Source organism: Fulvia fulva, chromosome 8 (genome assembly GCF_020509005.1).
Source record: "Fulvia fulva chromosome 8, complete sequence".
Taxonomy (NCBI): Eukaryota; Fungi; Ascomycota; class Dothideomycetes; order Mycosphaerellales; family Mycosphaerellaceae; genus Fulvia; species Fulvia fulva.
In genome coordinates, this window is record NC_063019.1 from 4,071,275 (window position 1) to 4,088,868 (window position 17,594).

At 48.4% G+C, this 17,594-nt stretch overlaps 4 protein-coding genes across 4 annotated transcripts; 2 read left to right on the forward strand and 2 right to left on the reverse strand.

The window, feature by feature from the left end:
* Positions 1-11,141: 11,141 nt before the first annotated feature.
* On the reverse strand, positions 11,142-12,912 carry CLAFUR5_11635 (Uridine kinase; the record flags this gene model as incomplete). Its single annotated transcript, XM_047910783.1, has 4 exons — positions 11,142-11,908; positions 12,100-12,213; positions 12,266-12,453; positions 12,506-12,912. 4 exons carry the CDS (start codon positions 12,910-12,912, stop codon positions 11,142-11,144), a joined length of 1,476 nt encoding a protein of 491 aa, XP_047765528.1.
* Positions 12,913-13,480: 568 nt separating this feature from the next.
* Positions 13,481-14,735, forward strand: CLAFUR5_11636 (uncharacterized protein; the record flags this gene model as incomplete). Its single annotated transcript, XM_047910784.1, has 4 exons — positions 13,481-13,483; positions 13,622-13,701; positions 13,888-14,083; positions 14,277-14,735. The coding sequence occupies 4 exons, from the start codon at positions 13,481-13,483 to the stop codon at positions 14,733-14,735; spliced, it is 738 nt and encodes a 245-aa protein (XP_047765527.1).
* A 175-nt stretch (positions 14,736-14,910) lies between these two features.
* On the reverse strand, positions 14,911-15,633 carry CLAFUR5_11637 (uncharacterized protein; the record flags this gene model as incomplete). The annotated part of the gene is made up of 1 exon (XM_047910785.1): positions 14,911-15,633. The coding sequence occupies one exon, from the start codon at positions 15,631-15,633 to the stop codon at positions 14,911-14,913; it is 723 nt and encodes a 240-aa protein (XP_047765526.1).
* Positions 15,634-16,523: 890 nt separating this feature from the next.
* CLAFUR5_11638 (uncharacterized protein) lies at positions 16,524-17,401 on the forward strand (the record flags this gene model as incomplete). The annotated part of the gene is made up of 2 exons (XM_047910786.1): positions 16,524-16,932; positions 16,983-17,401. The coding sequence occupies 2 exons, from the start codon at positions 16,524-16,526 to the stop codon at positions 17,399-17,401; spliced, it is 828 nt and encodes a 275-aa protein (XP_047765535.1).
* Positions 17,402-17,594: the final 193 nt, after the last annotated feature.

Consider the following 17,594-nt stretch of genomic DNA (forward strand, 5'->3'; position numbering starts at 1 on the left):
AGGCTTTAAAGAAGATCACTAGGTACCTAAGTTTATACCCTAATCTAGGACTTTAGTTCTTAAAGTCTAGAAAAGGACACCTTATTAGATACTATAATTCTGATTATATAATAGACAAAGTAGACAGAGTCTTAATCCTTAGGTATGTCTTCTTCCTCTATAGGGCACCAGTTTCTTAGATAAGTAAGAAGCAAAAGTCTATAGTAACATCTATAATAGAGGCTAAATATATAGCTATAAATATATATACGAAGCAAACGTTAAATAGGAATCATCGATCTCTGCGCCAAAACACGACACATTCGAAAGCTCTTATCAAGGCCATTCTAACGATATAAAAAGTAGGCCACTGCCCCTAGGACTAAGGGAGTTCTACCTTATTCAATCTGGACAGCTTGAAGCTCTCTTTACCCTGTTTCTTTAGCTCCAAACGCCGCGGAGGTACCTAGCTATATTAGGCAACTCCTAGGCAATAGTAGCCTAGGCTACGGTACTAACGGCGCCTACGGCCCTATAGGCGAAGCCCCCCTAAGATAACTGGCAGCAACTTATAGAGGACGCAAAAAGTATAGAAACTAACGATTAGCTCCCTTACCGGTCTCTATAGGTAATGATCACTTAGCTACGTACGGCGCTTATACTGTCGTATTACCGAGGGTAATAAGAAATAAGGACGACGTCCTAGGCGATTAGCAAGGCCACCCGGAATCAACACCCCTATAGCTAGGCATCGGTCGCGGTATCGATACTAGGCCCCCTCCTAACGCACGATATAGTTACGATCCGTATTGTAGTAAAGGAAGACTAGGCCGAAGTTGCGAAGCTATCGAACAAGGAGCTCGCCTAACGAATTAACTAACTAGGGGTGGTCGTAGTGAACTAACAGTCTAACGGCACTCTATAGATCTATACTAGCTCTACTACTACTAGGAGGCACCTAGAGGCATAGCTATAGTAGGCATCTAAGGTTGCGGCATTAGCGAAGGTCTTAACGAAACAATTCACGATCCTAGTCTACGACATACCTAAGGAGTTTGACCTAACTAACTAGGGTCACCTACGCGCTCTCTAAGAGGACAACCCGGTCACTCTTAACTCTCTAATCTAGAAGGCGACTTGGCTCTATAGGAAATGGCTAGAAGGCAAGAAGGCCTCGGCGCTAATAGTATAGCTATAAGACGCGAAAGCGGCGGATCTAGCGATAGAACAAGGCCTAGTCTAGCAATATAGCCTCAAGACAGTAGAAAAGCACTCCTTATCCTTTCGTGTCCTCTAATGCTTTAAATGCTAACAGTATAGACACCAAACCTACACGTACACAAACAAGCAGGCCTACTCGAACTATATAGGAGACTATATATCTAGGGACTATACATCGACTACGAGACGGTACGCGAACTGTCTAGGGTACTACCTATCGTATAGTACGGAATGCCTATAGCGGAAACTAGCGAAAAACAAGGCAATTACAAACAGAACCGTCGCCCTAAGATTCTACGGCGACCGTAAGGCTAGCCTATACCGGAACTAACTAGCGGCGGTCGGGCATAAGCGCCCTAGGGCCGAGAACGATATAAAGGATACGTAGCCTAGGGCGTACGGGAGGCCACGTACTCTACTAGCTACGGCGAGGGAATCTAACTAGGACCGGCTCCCCTTTAGTATATAGCCGATAGGCGTAGACTAGGACGTATAGGGTAGTAGGACATAGGACGATATAGAGGAAATGATTGTCGATGCCGATAACTAGCCTCGACACGCTTAGTATTATCTAGTATAACGTCAACTATAGCAAGGATATAGTCTAGAACCATTTCCTACACGAGGCGGACCCGCACGTCTACTATATCCTTATAATCTAGGAGCTATAGATTAACCCGTACTATAAGAGACTAACGACCTATAAGTCACTAGGCTACACGATATGCCTATAAGGCGACGGTAGACCCCGTACGTACTTCTATATTAGCAAGGACATACTAGAATCCGACTAGGAGGTAGTATACTACGTAGACGAAGAAGGCGGGGGCGATATTACCTCCCTCTACGTAGGTAGTACCTAGATATACAACCTATATATACAACCGCTAGCCTCGAGGTCTAGCCGCGACCTAGGGGTCTATAGACACCTAGACAGTACGCTTAAGAGACAAGGGTGCCATATCGTAGTAGGAGACTTTAACATATACCACCCTTCCTAGGAAAGCCTTATATAGCCGCACCCTATAGCCGACGAAGTACTCGACTTAATAGCGAGTAACGTAATTGCTCTTAATACCCCGAAGGACCTAGGCACCTAGAAGAGAGGGGGACTCTAAGGCACGATCGACCTCTCCTAGATCTTAGATAGCTACTACTATACGGTAACCTACTATAGGATCGAATATGAACTCGAGGCGTCGTTAGACTATATACTAGTTAGGACCTCTATTACGATATAGATATAACGTATACTAGCGAGAACCCCTAAGCTAAACTAGGGAAAGGCCTACTAGGCTAACATCTAGGCGTACCTCGATAACTCTAAGAGGCTAGTCTAGATCGCGTAGTAGTAATACAACAGTAAAGACGAGATAGACGAAGTAGTCTAGGGGTTAATAGACGAAATAAGAAAAGCGACCTTACTTCACGTTCCGCTTGCCTAACTAACGACATAGTCTAAACTATACTAGACGCCGGAGTGTACTACGGTAGTAAGAGAAGCAAGGAGAGCCCGCCGGGTGTGGACGAGCAGCTATAGCGAGGAGGCCTAGAACGTATACAGGGAGGCATACTAATAGAAGAAAGCTATAATACGGAGGGAGAAAGTAGTCGGCTAGAGGGCTATAGTAGAAGAAATCGCCGGCAAGCTAGAGAGGATGTAGAAGCTAGCGAAATGGGCCCGACAGGACCCTACATAGGGCCCCTCCTTCTCTATCCTAGCGCTACAATCGCCTAGTGGCCCGGTTAGCGACCCCGAGGCTAAGGCGCGTCTACTAGCTAGTAAGTTCTTCCTACCCCTAGTCGAGGCTAATCTAAGCGATATAAATAGCTCTACTCCCCTAGCCCCTAGTATCGCGGTCTAATAGGAGGTGTCCGAGGGAGAAGTTACCGCTATACTAAGGAAGTTGCCGGCGAAGAAAGCCCCGGGGCCGGATAGGATCCCAAACGAGCTACTAAGGAAGTGTAGAGATCAACTAGCCCTAGCAGTTATAGCGATCTTTAACGCCTACCTATAGACCGGATACCACCCGATAGCTTTTAAACAATCGACGATAGTGGTCCTACGTAAGCCGTAGAAGGAAGACTATACGTAGGTGAAGTCGTACCGCCTAATTACGCTCCTTAACACTCTTAGGAAGGCGCTTAAGAAGCTAGTTATAACGAGACTCTCCGAGGCGGTAGAGGAACACTCCCTACTCCCGGACACCTAGATAGGTACGCGCCTATAGCGATCGACGCTATCCGCGATAGAACTTATCACCTCTTAGGTAAAGGCTATCTAGTATAAGAATAGGGACAAGGTGGCTTCCTTACTTAGCCTAGACATATCGGGAGCCTTCGACTACGTGTTATACCCGCGGCTTCTCTATATCCTAAGGTCGAAAGGACTCCCTAAGTAGCTTGTCAACTTCGTACGGTCCTACCTCCAAAACCGTAGTACGTCGATCCTAGTCGGCTAGTATAGAAGCCTATTTCAAGTAGTCTATACTAGAATCCCGTAAGGCTTAACGCTAGTACCTATTCTGTTCCTCTTCTTTATAGCGACGCTACTCCCAGCCCTAGAATCCTAGAACACCGCTACGAGCGGCTTCGTAGACGACATAAACATCCTAGCGTAGTCTTCCTCGACTAAGGAGAACTATAGGCTACTAGAAGAGAAGCACAAGATCTACGAGGACTAGGCTAGGAGGTACGGCGCTCGGTTTGCCCTAGGAAAGTACAATCTAATACACTTTACGCGCCGGCCACGGTTCCACAATATACAAGCTTCTATCTAGATATAGGGGCACACGACTAACCCGGTAAATTAGCTTAGGATCCTCGGACTATAGGTAGACCCGGCGCTACGGTAGAGGAAGTACGTATAGGCAATATTACGGAAAGCTAAACAGAATATAGCATCATGCTAGAGGCTCACTACGTCTATATAGGGGGCGGACTTCCGGTAGTTACGACTTCTATATACGGCTATTATACGGCTAGTCCTTACCTATAGTAGCTAAGTGTGGTCCTTAGGTAAGAGGGCCTACCTATCGAAGGGACTCGTCGCGCCGCTAGCGAAGATCTAAAACCAATGCCTAAGGAAGGTTACCGGGGTATATAAGTCGATACTAACGAGGATGCTTAAGTACGAGACCGCTATACCGCCGATCGACCTATACATCTAGGGACTACGGACCTCCTACTTAGGCAAGTCGGCATAGTACCTAGTATAGAAGGTTATCGCTAGTATAGTCGTAAGGGCCCGCGAATCAGTACTAGCGTATAAGGGTATTCGACCCGGAAACGAGCCGAACTACCGGGTAAGGGACGAATAGCTAGTAATATAATAGGAAGGTAAGAAATCGTTTATAGAGCAACTATAGAAAGAGAGGTAGAACAACTAGGTTATAGGGCATAGTAGACGCCCTTAGCTAGCGGGACAACCTAAGGAATAGTTAGCTACAAAATCCGCGGTCAAGCACCCCCCGAAGCTTATCTACTACCGCCTTACGAGGGCATAGAGTAGTATAGCAACCTAACTACGAAGCGAACATATCGGCCTCTAGGGGTACCTATTATAGAGGAAGGTTCTAGGATACACAAATACTAGCTGCCCCTACGGCTATCGCTCCTAGAACGTACGGTACGTACTCCTTGTCTGTCCGAGGTGGTCGCTAGGAAGGGGGGAGTAGATAGTAAAGGCGAGGAACCGGACGATTAGGGCACTTCTTAACAACGCTAAGGACCTACGGCGCATTACGAACTAGATACTAGAGAAGGGCTAGCTAGAATAGTACCGCCTAGTAGGAATAGTGTAGGAAGAGAGGACACGACGTAGCGCGACGAGACCGGCTAGGAGCGGGGGCTAACGGGGTAGTGACATAGACTACGTACGTTTAGAGGGAAAGCTAATCTAGATAAGGAGTAGTCGGGGGCGGGAAGGGTTTTCACCTATTCGGGTTTCCCTTTGTATATAACAATAGATATATACCTATATAGGCCGGATAGGGTCCTAGAACAGGGGAATGACAAATCTATCTATCTATATACGAAGCAGTCATAATTTCTAGCTTTACTACTAAGAGAAATAGATTGTCTAGAGTTGGTAGGAGACTGTTCCTATCAACTAAGAATTACTAGAAACTAGGAGACTGTATCAAATTTAAGACTAGTCTAATTAAGAGGTAATAATTAAGCTACCCTTACCCTAGTAAAAGATGTACATGTTTATAATAAGTCGAAGCACATTGACATTGCCTATAACGCTATTAGGAAACTTTAGTAGAGGAGGCTTATTACTATTAAGTACACCCTAACCTCTAAGATAGTTATAGACGGGTTTATAAAAGTAAAGACTAGTCTATACTTCTAGAGATTTATAATCTAGCTTAACCTATTATAAAAAGGTCTAAGTACTATTAATAGGAAGTGAGCAGACTATAATCTCCTATACGAGATAAGTAGGAGTGTTAAGATGTAGTATCTTAAAGGGAGTTAACAATTAGGAAGTGATCTAGTAGCCTAAGGCATCTACGATAACTTAGCTTATAGGGAGATACCTTCTCTCCCCTTTAGCTTAGATAGACATCTAATATAATCAACATATTAGTTCCTAATATATTGCTATATACTCGTACTATTAGTTAGTTAAAGATTGATCTCTTACTCTACTCCGCTACTATCTACCCGTACCTATTTAATATTAGCTATAGTTCTCTATTCTAACTCCGTAGGTCTACTACTATATTATCGTCCTCGTCGCCCCCGCCCTCGCCCTCGCTATCCTATTACGGGGCCGGCGTCGCTAGCGTAGCTACCGGTAAGGGCGCGCTATCTCCGTAAGGGCGGAATATCGTCGTATTAAGGCGCGTCTATCCGACGCCCTAAGCCCGAGGGTCGGTAAGCGCTAGTCGGCCCGCTCCGTATATTAAGCGTCTATCGCTATTTGGCCGCCTCTTCTTACTTCTATATATAACCGGTTAGAAGCCGTCGGCGTCGACTCTTAGACGGTATAGTACTATCGCTATTCCTCCTCTTTCCTAGCGTATACCTAGGCGCGCTCCTACCGCCTATTCCGCTACCTACCTCTTTACTCTATATCCGCCTATCTACGCCTTATAGTCCCCGCCGTAGTTAGCGTACTTACTTATCTTAGGTTAGGGGTATTTACGGGTATTATATACCTTCGCGTAGTAGCCGTAGTAGGTCTCCTACCGACAATACTTTATAGTGTACCCGAATCCCTAGTACCGGAAGTACTAGGTTACTATATAGGTATAGTTATACTTTTTAACGTAGTAGTACGAGTAGGCTAGGACTAGTCCCTTCTCTATAGCCTAGATCCTCTAACTATTATACTTAAACGCGAGTACGAGCGACGAGTATTTCCGCTCTATTCGTTCCGGCTTCTTTAGCTAGTACGCCCGGGTAATAACGAGGCCTAGGATAGTAGCCTAGTTATCCTTTACGATAGCCTCTCCTATCGCTACCGGGCTAGTATTAGCTAGGAAGGTATTAACTCGGATACCGTATATAAGAGCCTAGTATACTAGTACGACCGGCGCTACGCTCTTCGCGTTTAGTACCTCGACCGCCTAGGCTACGCTCTATAGTAGCGTCGGTCTCCCCGCTATAGTTACGAGCGTATAGCGTACGTCTCTACTCTTTAGCTTCTAGGCTATAATAATGTCTTATTTACTAGCCTAGCGTACCTACTCTACGAGGCGTTAGTACGATAGTACCGCTACCCGTTCTCTTTCTTTAGGGTTGTCTATATATATCGTGACCTCGCGCTAAACTAGCCTAACGCGGTACGTTAGTTACTCTACGGCTACTATAGCCGCTTAGGTATATATCGCCGGCCTAGCTCTTCCTAGCGCCTAGATCTCCCGTAGGAGGTCCGCGTTCGTCACTTCCTTTACTAGCGCTAGCGCCTTCGTCGCCCGTAGTAGCTCCTAGATCGCTTTAGCTAAGCTCTCGAGGAGGCTACGGATCGCGCGTTCGTAGGGTAGATTAGCGCTCGCGAGAGTAGCTATAATTTCGTATATAATCGCGGTATATTCTACCGTGTCTATACCGTGTTTTATATACTAGTTCTTCTAATTAGTAGCTTGTAGTTATTATAGTCGTTATATTAGATAGTCCCCGTATTCCGTTTCTCCCGGGCGCGTCGTCGCTCCGCGCGTCCCCCTTCGTTCGCCGCCCTTCGAGGGCGCTCTTTACTTTAGCGACGCTATCGCCCCTTCGTTTATTATCGTGTTTTCCTCCTAAAGCCTTAAGTATAGATATAGAGCACGGCAATAGTGCTGAATCCTGCCTTATATATAGCGCTAGTAAATATATTACTAGCCTTTATAGCTAACTAGAATACCTCGGTAGTAACTATAATTTCTTTAGAGTATCGGACGCGTCCTACGGTATAAATAACAATAGGACTAGCTTAAATAGCTAGGTCTTTATACTGTTCGGTAGACTAGTAGATTATAAGGCATCTAAACAAATTACTATTACTAAGTCCTTAATAGAGGCTAAGCTACTCGGGCTTTCGTAAGCCGCCTTAGAGCTTATATAGTAGGAACGAGTCTTTACTAAGATATACCTTTAGTTTAATTAGCGTACCTACTTATACTACGACAATACGTAGACTATCCGCCTTGTTAACTAATAAGGGTAAAAGCTTAATACGAAGCTACGCGACGTTAATATCTACTACTACTAGCTCCGATAGCGAGACTAGCGCGGAGACATTAAGATCAAGTATCTTAGTACTAACGACATGCCTATAGACGGGCTAACTAAGCTACTTCTACTATAGAAGCACAAGCACTTCGTTAAGCTACTTAATATAGCTAAGGAAGGCGTAGACCTACGTATCTTAGTACCCTCTATAGCCGTATTAGGAGGTAACGGGCTAATAGACGCCTAAGAAGCCCGTAGTAGCGGCCTTACCTTATCTCGAAACGAACACCGAACGGCTTTATCTTTATAGACACCTCTCTAGAAGCGCTACTAGGCGTAAAACACGGCTACTAGTAGCTACTAATACTATAGACGGTAACGAAGCTAGGGCAAAGTATCTACTATTCACCGGTACGGCCCTAGTACTATTATTAATAGGTGTTTCTTGAACTCCTATTAGCTAATAGCGTAAGGGCAAGAAACACCCCTATTACTAGTAGTAGCGTACGCGCGCGCGATAAAAGTAGCGCGTTTAATTAGAACGCGAGAAACGCCTCTAACCTACTACTAGTAATAATACTACTACCTTATTACTATATTATCCGCTACTTTCGTACCTTATATATAGTATACACTTGCCTAAAACAAAAAGGTATTACTACCCTATAGTACTGACCTTTAAAATTATAGAAAGTAAGGCACCCTAAAGGTATCTTTTTAACTTTCTAATACCGTTGCTCCGGTATTACCTATTAGAGCCCTATTACACCTTATATAGTATAAGCTCTATTGTAGATAGCCTAGTACATTACGCTACTAACTAGTATCTTATACTCCCTAGGGTAGAGCGAGCTCTCTTACTATTCGCCGGAGCGAAATAACTTAGTATAGAGCAATTATTAGACAAATAAATAAGTTAAGCGGACGACAATATATATTCAAGTATACGATAGGACTAATGCTACCCCTAGATTAAACTTAGGACCTCTAATATTTGCCGGTAGGTAAGATAATTATATACTTAAGTGAAAGTCCGTATAACGGGACTATTACCTAAGCTATCTTACCGGTAATAATTATATAATCTATACTTTATTATATAAGTAATAATAGTAGTAGTAAAGTAAGGAATAAGGGAAGGGGTATAAAGCTTACCTTACTTACCTTAGCTTACTTTACTTAAAATAGCTAACTTACCCTTACTATAGTAGTAGTAATACCGAGGGCCTAACGTTACTACTATAGATAGGGGGGTAGTTATAATAGGGTATACGCGATTATATAGAAATTAGCTTATTTACTCTAGCGCACGAGCTAAGGGGGTGTGTCGTAATCTGAGTGTATATATAGACGACATCCTATTATTAAAACTTAAGGCTAGGTACGCTAAGAATTAGGTAACTAATTAGTTACCTATAGCCTCTTTAAGACCAACACTTGTCTATTCTAGATAGACATATATAATATATAACCTACTTTTAAAACACCCTATATAAGCCCGTATAATAACTTCCTACACTTCTAACGTAATATGAAGCACTAGTCGTAGAGACGTTAGTCTTATAGATGCCCTTCTCTTTTCTACTAGCGCTATAGTATAGCTTATAGAGCTAGTATTCGAGCCTATCTTTGTCCTTAATAGGCCAGCCGTAGTTCTAAGTGAATAATAAGTAGTTGCGGTCTTATGAGGTACGGTAATAGGCCTTTAGTCGCGTCTAATCTAGCTAGTTAAGCAAGTCGTGCTTTCTCTTGCCTAGTACCTTAGATATATCGGCTTTATTACTTACGGCGTCGATCTCGATAGTCGGCGCGAACAGATCTTTAGTATCTAGTGGGGTTGAAAGCAAACTGCTAGTTTCAACTTGCTCCGAGTCTATGTTGTGGTGTAGTGAGGTCGTGAAGTTGATGCTTAGAGGTTGAGATAGACGCGTCGGAATTGAGAAGTCGGGAAAACTGAAGCGAGAAAGCACGTGACCGTCGGTACGTGATCCGAGTGGCTTAGAGATAGGTCCGTACTTCCTAGAATTCCACCTTCTTAGATCGACATGACCTTGAATATCATTAACAACACCTTGTAAAACGACACAGACATGCTCACAAGACTTGCAAACGAAGGAGAAAACACCGCTTGATTGTTTGAAAATACTGACTAAGCTATAGGCTTCCAACTTGCTTGCTTGTGACAAGGCTTGATTGCAAACCTTGGAGAATGACTTGCTTGTTGATCAGATTGCCCATCTCCCCATGACTGACTCGCCAGACACACCCAGCAGAACTCATGCCGGCACTTAGAGTACAGCGAATCCCATCGCAGCCCCTGGACTATTGTCGGCAACCTTCCCTCTCCATCGACACATTGCACAGGCAGTCAAGCAGAGGAATCGCTAGGGATGTACACACCCATCACCCTCCTTCTCAACCCTCCTCTCGCAGCCCGTACACAGCTTCGCTGCTGGAACCCCCTCATGGCCTTCTCTGTAGCCTGCTCCGCGCGAATATGGGCACCGTCTTCACACGTCTTGCCCCCACCCCCGTGCTCGGGCCCCTTGCACGCCTCGCAGTGACGTCGGTGTGCGATCGTCCAGGATAAATTGCAGATGGTGCAATGGCGAAGCTTGCAACCATTGCACTCGAAACCGTCGCTGCCGTGGTGCAGCTGCCCGGAGCTGCATTGGGGGGTTGAGGCACTAGTGGAAATCCGGCTCGGTGCCTAGCGCATTCTTCGCTGCGAGGTCCAGATACTTTGCGTAGAGCTGTGCGCTCGCGAACGTTTTGACGTCTTGCTCGGTGAGTGTACCGTCGCAGGATATGCAGCGGATGCGGTCTGGGGAGCTGGACTTCCAGCCAGCCTATACAGAGAATAAAGTTAGCCAGACTCGAGGAGCATGTGCTGCAATGCCAGTGAATTGTGCACGGTGCTGCAGGAAGGGTTTCACTGCAGCGCAATAACATTGTCTAAGCGAGGGCTGACATGCCCATCCAGCAGTCCTTGCACGTCACATTTGGGTGTTCGCAGGTGCTGCGTGCTGAAGTTTTTGGCCATCGGTGAGGGGGTGTCTCTCGATCGCAGCTTTCGCAATAGCGCGGGTGTTCTGGATCGGCCATGTTGCGATGATCCGTCGTAGTGGCGTTGTGTGGAGTGATTGTGCTTGTGCAATGTAGGCAGACAGAAGAGGTGAAGTCTTGATGGTCGACACAAACTTTGTAGTGAGTGCGGACAGGCGAATCGATGGAGCTGTCGTTTCAAAAATGCTGTCATGTGCAAACGCCGTCCTGTTTCAGCAGCCCAGATACCTCTGCTCTACCCACCTCACCTCGATATCACCTTCCACAATCCGGCACACCACCGCCCGAATCCCCGGGAAGACACTCATCAACCTCTGCAACCCATTCCTGCCCGCCGAGTACGTCACAAAGACAATGCTGCTCTCCTCCACTCCATGATCCAACAGCACCCTGACCGCCATCAACGCCGCACCACCACTACTCATCTGCGGGTCCAGCACCAGCACCCGCTTGTGACTCGCCACATCTGGCGCCATCTTGTAGTAATGTAGCTCTGGCTCCGTCGTGCGAGGGTTCGATTGGATGAGCATGCGTCCAATGCGGCAGTCTGGGATGACCCTCTTCAGTCCCGTCTCAAGACATGACCCACCACGAAGCACAACCACTGCACTGACTTCACCATCAAAGGCCAGGCCTTCGTATTTCCTCCCTGGCACAGGTGTCTCTACCTCCCTCTCTTTGTAGCAAAGTCCTGATGTAAAGGCCTGCTCCACGAGCATTACGACTAAGCGATCGAAGTAGAAGATGAACTCCTCGCGGATCAAGGACGGATCCATCAGCATGGTGTTGATACCTCGAACTTGATTGGTTTGCTCCATCTCAACGACGTTGTGGGACAGTGGTGCATCTTCGGCGACTTTGCCTAGGCGTTTCAGCTCGATGCGGTGCATTTGGGACTTGTGGTCGAGGGTCTTGTGGACGCGATCGCAGACCATTGAGATAGCGACTTTGTTCTCGATGCCGCGAGGGACGATGATGTCTAGTCATGACACTGTCAGTACATGAACTCGATCGAAGTTGATGAGTGTTTGGGGTATGATTATGCTATTGTGTCAGACAAGATTGAAAGATGGTACTTGTTTGTCGTCAATGGAGTTCAGGTGAACTATGCTTAAAGGTTTGATCATCACGATAGAGGAGGGTTGAAGATGAAGAGAACTGTGCACGTACCTGCAACGTTCCGCTGTGGCTCGACGAATTTGTGGAAGTTTGGCTTCACGAATGAGAACCACTGCTTTATGCAGCCTTCGATGTCTCGGCCACGTTCGCGCACATCACGAAGCACTGGATGAGAATATTAGTGAAGCGCCTTCATTCTGGATGGAGATGTACTTACGTCTTCTCGACAAGCAAAGGTCGGCATCGGCTTCAGTGAAGATCTTGAGATCTAGCAAGTCCATCACCCTCTCATCATGCAGCGCGAAGATGCCTTCCAGCACCAACACATGTGGCGAGTAGATGGTGTTGGTCTTGTCGAGGCGAGCATGCTTCTCGAATGAGTAAATCGGGATATCTGCCTTCTTCCTGAGGTTCGAGTCAGTATTCGATCGAGTCAATGCTGTGCTTCGCCACATACCCAGTCTTGATGTCCCTCAACTTTTCCACCAGAAAGTCAAAGTCAATCGCTTCTGGTGCATCAAAGTCGTACTCATTCCTGAACGCTTGGCCGCTTTGCTCGGGAGTGAGCGGCTTGTAGAAGCTGTCCATGCTCAGAATGACAACCCATGGCAGACTCAATTCTCGAATAATAGCCAAAGAAAGCGAAGTCTTGCCAGATCCCGAACTTCCAGCAATACCAATGATACTGGTGTTCGCCCAAGGCGGCGAGTAGTGGGCTTTGGGCGCTACACTGCTGCCACGGCTGGAGTCGCTGTCAGGTGCATCTCTGCTGTCACTGACGCGCTCGCTGAAGCCGGCACTTCGCCCTCCGACGTGTAGTTGGTCGTAAGAGCTTGTGGGGAGCTCGAGTTTGGGAAGGCTCATCGTAGTCGCACGGAGAGGACGGAGGCCGTGACTTCGATCGTCCACATGATGGGTGGGCGAGGGAAGACGCGTCGTGATGGAGGTGAGGAAGCGAAGTGAGGTCTGGTGAATGCGACAGAAAATGAGAAGCGGCTCGAGCTCCGGTGGTGAGAGGAGGAGGCGAAAGGTGTGGTACTGCACGGGTGAATCATGGTTTGTTGGGGCAACATTGGAGGTGATCGTTCTGCAGGCAGTTCAAGGGACACATTCGCAAAGAGATGTGCCATGAGGCTCTCTAGATGCTTTGTATCATGTAGTGCATACTGTGGCGTCCATGGATCTCTGGTCGCGTGATCTTGACCTCCATCGTCGGGGCTTTTTTCGATGTACGCATGCTTGGCACGAGTAGCTCCACCGCAGAGCTTCTCTTGCATTTGCAGCTTCTTCTGCAGGAACATCTCACCACATCTCACTTCTTCCCCCCACACACACCCCCCCTTCCCGCAGGCTCCCAGCACCTGCCTAATAACACCAGACTCGAGCTTGTGCTCGCTATGTCTGGCCACTCGCCTGTTGGCTGGAATCAGAAATGGTACGTCCTCCTCGCTATCAGCATGCTATGCCGCCCATGTCCCAGGACGATGCGCAGCGCCCGCCGTCACTCAGACGCCGCAATGCGATTGTCCCGCCGGCCAAGTCCCGCTCACCAGAACTGACGTCGATGATCCAGAGCGCCGCCTTCCCACCATCCACGATGCGGCCAGCACACAACTTCGACCGAAAGGTGGAAGACATGAAGCCCAGCAAGAGGTAAGACAACCCATCGTCTCTCCACGACACGGCCCACGCCTCACATGATGCTTTTTTACACGAGTTGGGAATCTCTCCTAGATCTAATGCGGAGAACAACATAACTTGATTTCTGATATCAGCGTGGGCTGTTTCGTCGTGTTCAAATGTGCTGTCGGTGCCCCTTTACTGACACCGCATTCACAGTGATATCAACTGGGTCATCATGGACTACCTCGTCTCCGAAGGCTACCCTGGCGCCGCTGAAAAGTTCGCCCAGGAGACCAACATCTGCTCGCCCGAGGACGTCGACAGCATCAGAGAGCGCGTCACCATCCGCAACTCGATCCATGCTGGCAGGCTGGACGATGCCATACAGATGATCAACGACGTTGATACAGAGGCAAGTCATCCCTACACCTTACACCGTCCGCCTTTTATGATGATTTGAGTTTCATGCACCACTCTTAGCCACCCTTCGGGGTGTTGCTGATAAACAACCATACTTCAGTCCTCAGTCTGATCCTGATCGAAGCAACTCACTCTATCTCCTCATACACATCTTTGGCGTAAAGCGACTGACAACGTTGCTGCAGATCCTCGACCACAATCGAGCTCTCCACTGGAACTTGCTGCAGCTTCAGCTCATCGAGATCATTCGACCCATCCTGAAGACATACGGCGGCACGAACCCTCCCTCCAGCGAGTGGGTACCCGTACTCCAGTTCGCAACCGAACAACTCGCACCCCAAGCACCAACCCACCAAGACTACCAAACAGCGCTCAACAACACCATGGCCCTGACCATCTTCTCGGAAGACAAGATGCCCGCCGAGACGAAACAGCTGCTGGACCTCAAGCTGAGGGAAACTGTCGCCAACAGGGTCAACAAAGCTATACTAGAAAGCAGAGGACAGCGATCAGAGGCAAAGATCAGACAGCTTGTCCGTGCAAGAGCATGGGCAGAAGCACAAGCACGAGAGGCAAAGGTCGACCTGCCGGCCTTCCCTATACCCATTGGCCTGGAGCCTGCCGGCGAGGCCATGGTCTCGTGAGACACGATGTGATGATAATTGTATGCTGGAATTTTAGCGACGGCGCTGGGGTTGTCCTTTTACATGCAATGCAGTCACGACCGGAACGTTCTAAATGAAATATGTCGTTATGACCTTGATCTTGATCTCCCCATCCTCTCCCAATCTCTCTTCGAACCATGCTGTCTTCTACTTCCTAGGTCGCCGCCGAGCCGAACTGCGCTTCCCATGCCGCTAGCATCTCTGCGCTTGGGTTCTCCACCTGCCGCTTCTTCTGCTCGAGGCCCTTACGTTTCTCGCGGCGAATGGCTTGCTTCTCCCTCTTTGCCTTGGTCTCCGGGGACATTGGCTGGGGACCTGTCGCTTCGCCTGCTGCTTTCTTGCCGCGCTTGCGAGGCAGTTTGCTTGGCTTGGGAATTGAAGTTGCACCACTCTGTGCAGGAGCGCTTTGCTTGGGATCAGCTACATCTCCGACCTTTTGCTGCGGATCAACTTGGTCCTCGTCCTCGGCTTCGCTGTCGACGACTTTCGCCTTGGAGATGGTGGCCTTACGCTTCTTGGCAGAAGACGGAGACGCGTCGCCCTCGCGGACGCTGCTGGCTTTGCGTTTTGTGCTGGAACGTGGACTGCCATCCTCCTCCTCTCCTCGGCGATTCCCCTTCTTCTCCTGCCCAACCCTCTCATCCTCCGTCCCCCTCTGTGAGTGCGCACAGACGTGTTTGGTCCAGCAGAATTTGCAGGTTGTGTTGCAGGGTTTGGTCGGGCAGGTGGTGAATTTGGTGAATTGGTTGGGGAGTTTGTGGTCGAGACAGATGGGGCATTGTTGCTTGCCGGTGTTGTCGTTGTCGGTGTCGTCGCTGGTGGGGTGTGGGTTGTCGTCGGGGGGTGTTGAAGGTGAGGTTGAGGTTGGTGGAGACATGGTGTGGAGTTGGTCTATGGTTGGTGGTGTTGGAGCTGAAGAGGTGAGGTTGTCGGTTTGTGGTGGCGGTCGCAACGTTGCGTGTTGCTGATACATCGTAGAAGAGAGATGACTGAAGAAGTCTATAAAGCTGCGAGGGCCTGGAAGGCATGTGCAGATGTGTCGTTGAGGCCACAAAGTGAACGCCGCGAGTGCCCTTCCGGCTCGTGAATGCTTCGCAGCTCACTCACTGTACCGTCTGTTTGAACCTCACTCGTGGTCGGCACATGCAAATCCCCCTCCGCGACTTCTTGTCGCGCAGCCCCTATCTCCACCTCAACTCAGATCATCACCTACTTCAAAAGCCGAACATCAAGCTTCCAGACCACGCTCAAGCACCACCATTTGTAAGAAAGGCAGCCAAAGAAACAACAGCAGAGGCTGAAGCTCAATACCCAGCTCAAAGGAGCATTGAACTGCCCTATTACTGACGGGGGCATATCTTTCGACGTACTTGTGATTCGACATCAACCCCTGGGCCGTGTCTCGTCTCCATCAACCACTTCTCCAGCACTGAAACGCACCATCTGATCTCTGACAACGCCAAACCTCATCACTTCCGAGAAAGTGCGACGGTCACTAACAACGACGGTCCTTCACTAAAGGTTTCCATTCAGGTAGACAATCACCAGGCGCCAGGTCTCACAGTAGTATACCGGAGGTGAGTCGTATCGTGTCACAGACGGCCAAGGACGCGAGAATCAAGGTGACCAGACCACAAGCCCGCAAGCATACTTGCGTCTCTAGCACGAAACGGAACTCGCCTGAAGATCCCAGCTCAGGCACATTTCGTACCTGTATTACGTGGACCAGACATTGACGAAACATCAACCCTCCAAGCACATTCCCAAATGGAGCATCCGCGACCCAATCTCGGCAGCTCGATCTTCAGCCATGGCTCTATGAACCAGACTTCGGCCACCGTGAACAACGACAGGGACACTGGCGCGCTCTTCGTTACTCCGGCGCCAGAGATCAAGGCCGAAAGTGATGAGAGTGAGGGCAACATGAGCTCGAGGCGTCGTGGAAAGAGACCTGTATTGGTGGACGCCCAAGGTCCAGCGTCGAAAAGGCAACGCCCTGGCGATCCTCCCGGCAGAGGAGCTCGCCACCCAGGACACACTAACCAAGGTCCGAGAGAGATTGTCAACCTCCTGGACGACGACGATGGTGATGATATCCAGCTCGCTACTCCAGCACCAAAAGAGCAGCCGGCAGCTGCAGCTGCAGTCCAGCCCATCGATCTAGAGAACGAGAAAGGTATGGGTGTTGACCTTTACCTGTAGGTTTGTGCCGCTAACAAGTGACAGAACGATATGAGCTCAAAAGCTTCAGCAAATGGGTCGACAAAGACCGAGTCTACGCCATACTCCAAAGACCGTACGCCAAGATCTTCAGAGTCGAGGCGAAAATAGCCTTGCCAGGAAGCGGCTTGATGCAACGCATGGAGGAGATTGCGGAAGCCACGATGAACAACAAGATCGAGTACCTGATCGACAGAGACGAGTCCACCTGGTCGAAGATCCTCAAGAAGCATGAGACCGCGTTGTCTGGCGAGCTCGAGCAGGTGCGGGAGATGCGGGACCAGATCAAGAGAAAGGAGACCCAGACCACCATGAACAAGACGGTCATTAAGGAGGTGAAGCAGCGCTATGCGACCAACCAGGAGCATCTGGAGAAGAGGGAGAAGATTGTTAAGGAGCTGAAGATCTTTGTGAAGATTGATTGAGCCAGGCGGAGGAGGACGAGAGTACTGAACCAGACTGATACCATAAGGGGATTCCATTTCCAGTATTTCGGGCAGAAGGATTTCATATGCTCTGCGGGCATGTTAGCAGATCAAGAGGAGTGTTTTCGGGCAGTATAGCAATAGTGCTGATCAAAAGTTCTGAGTTACCATGATCCTCAAAGTCCGCGTCTTC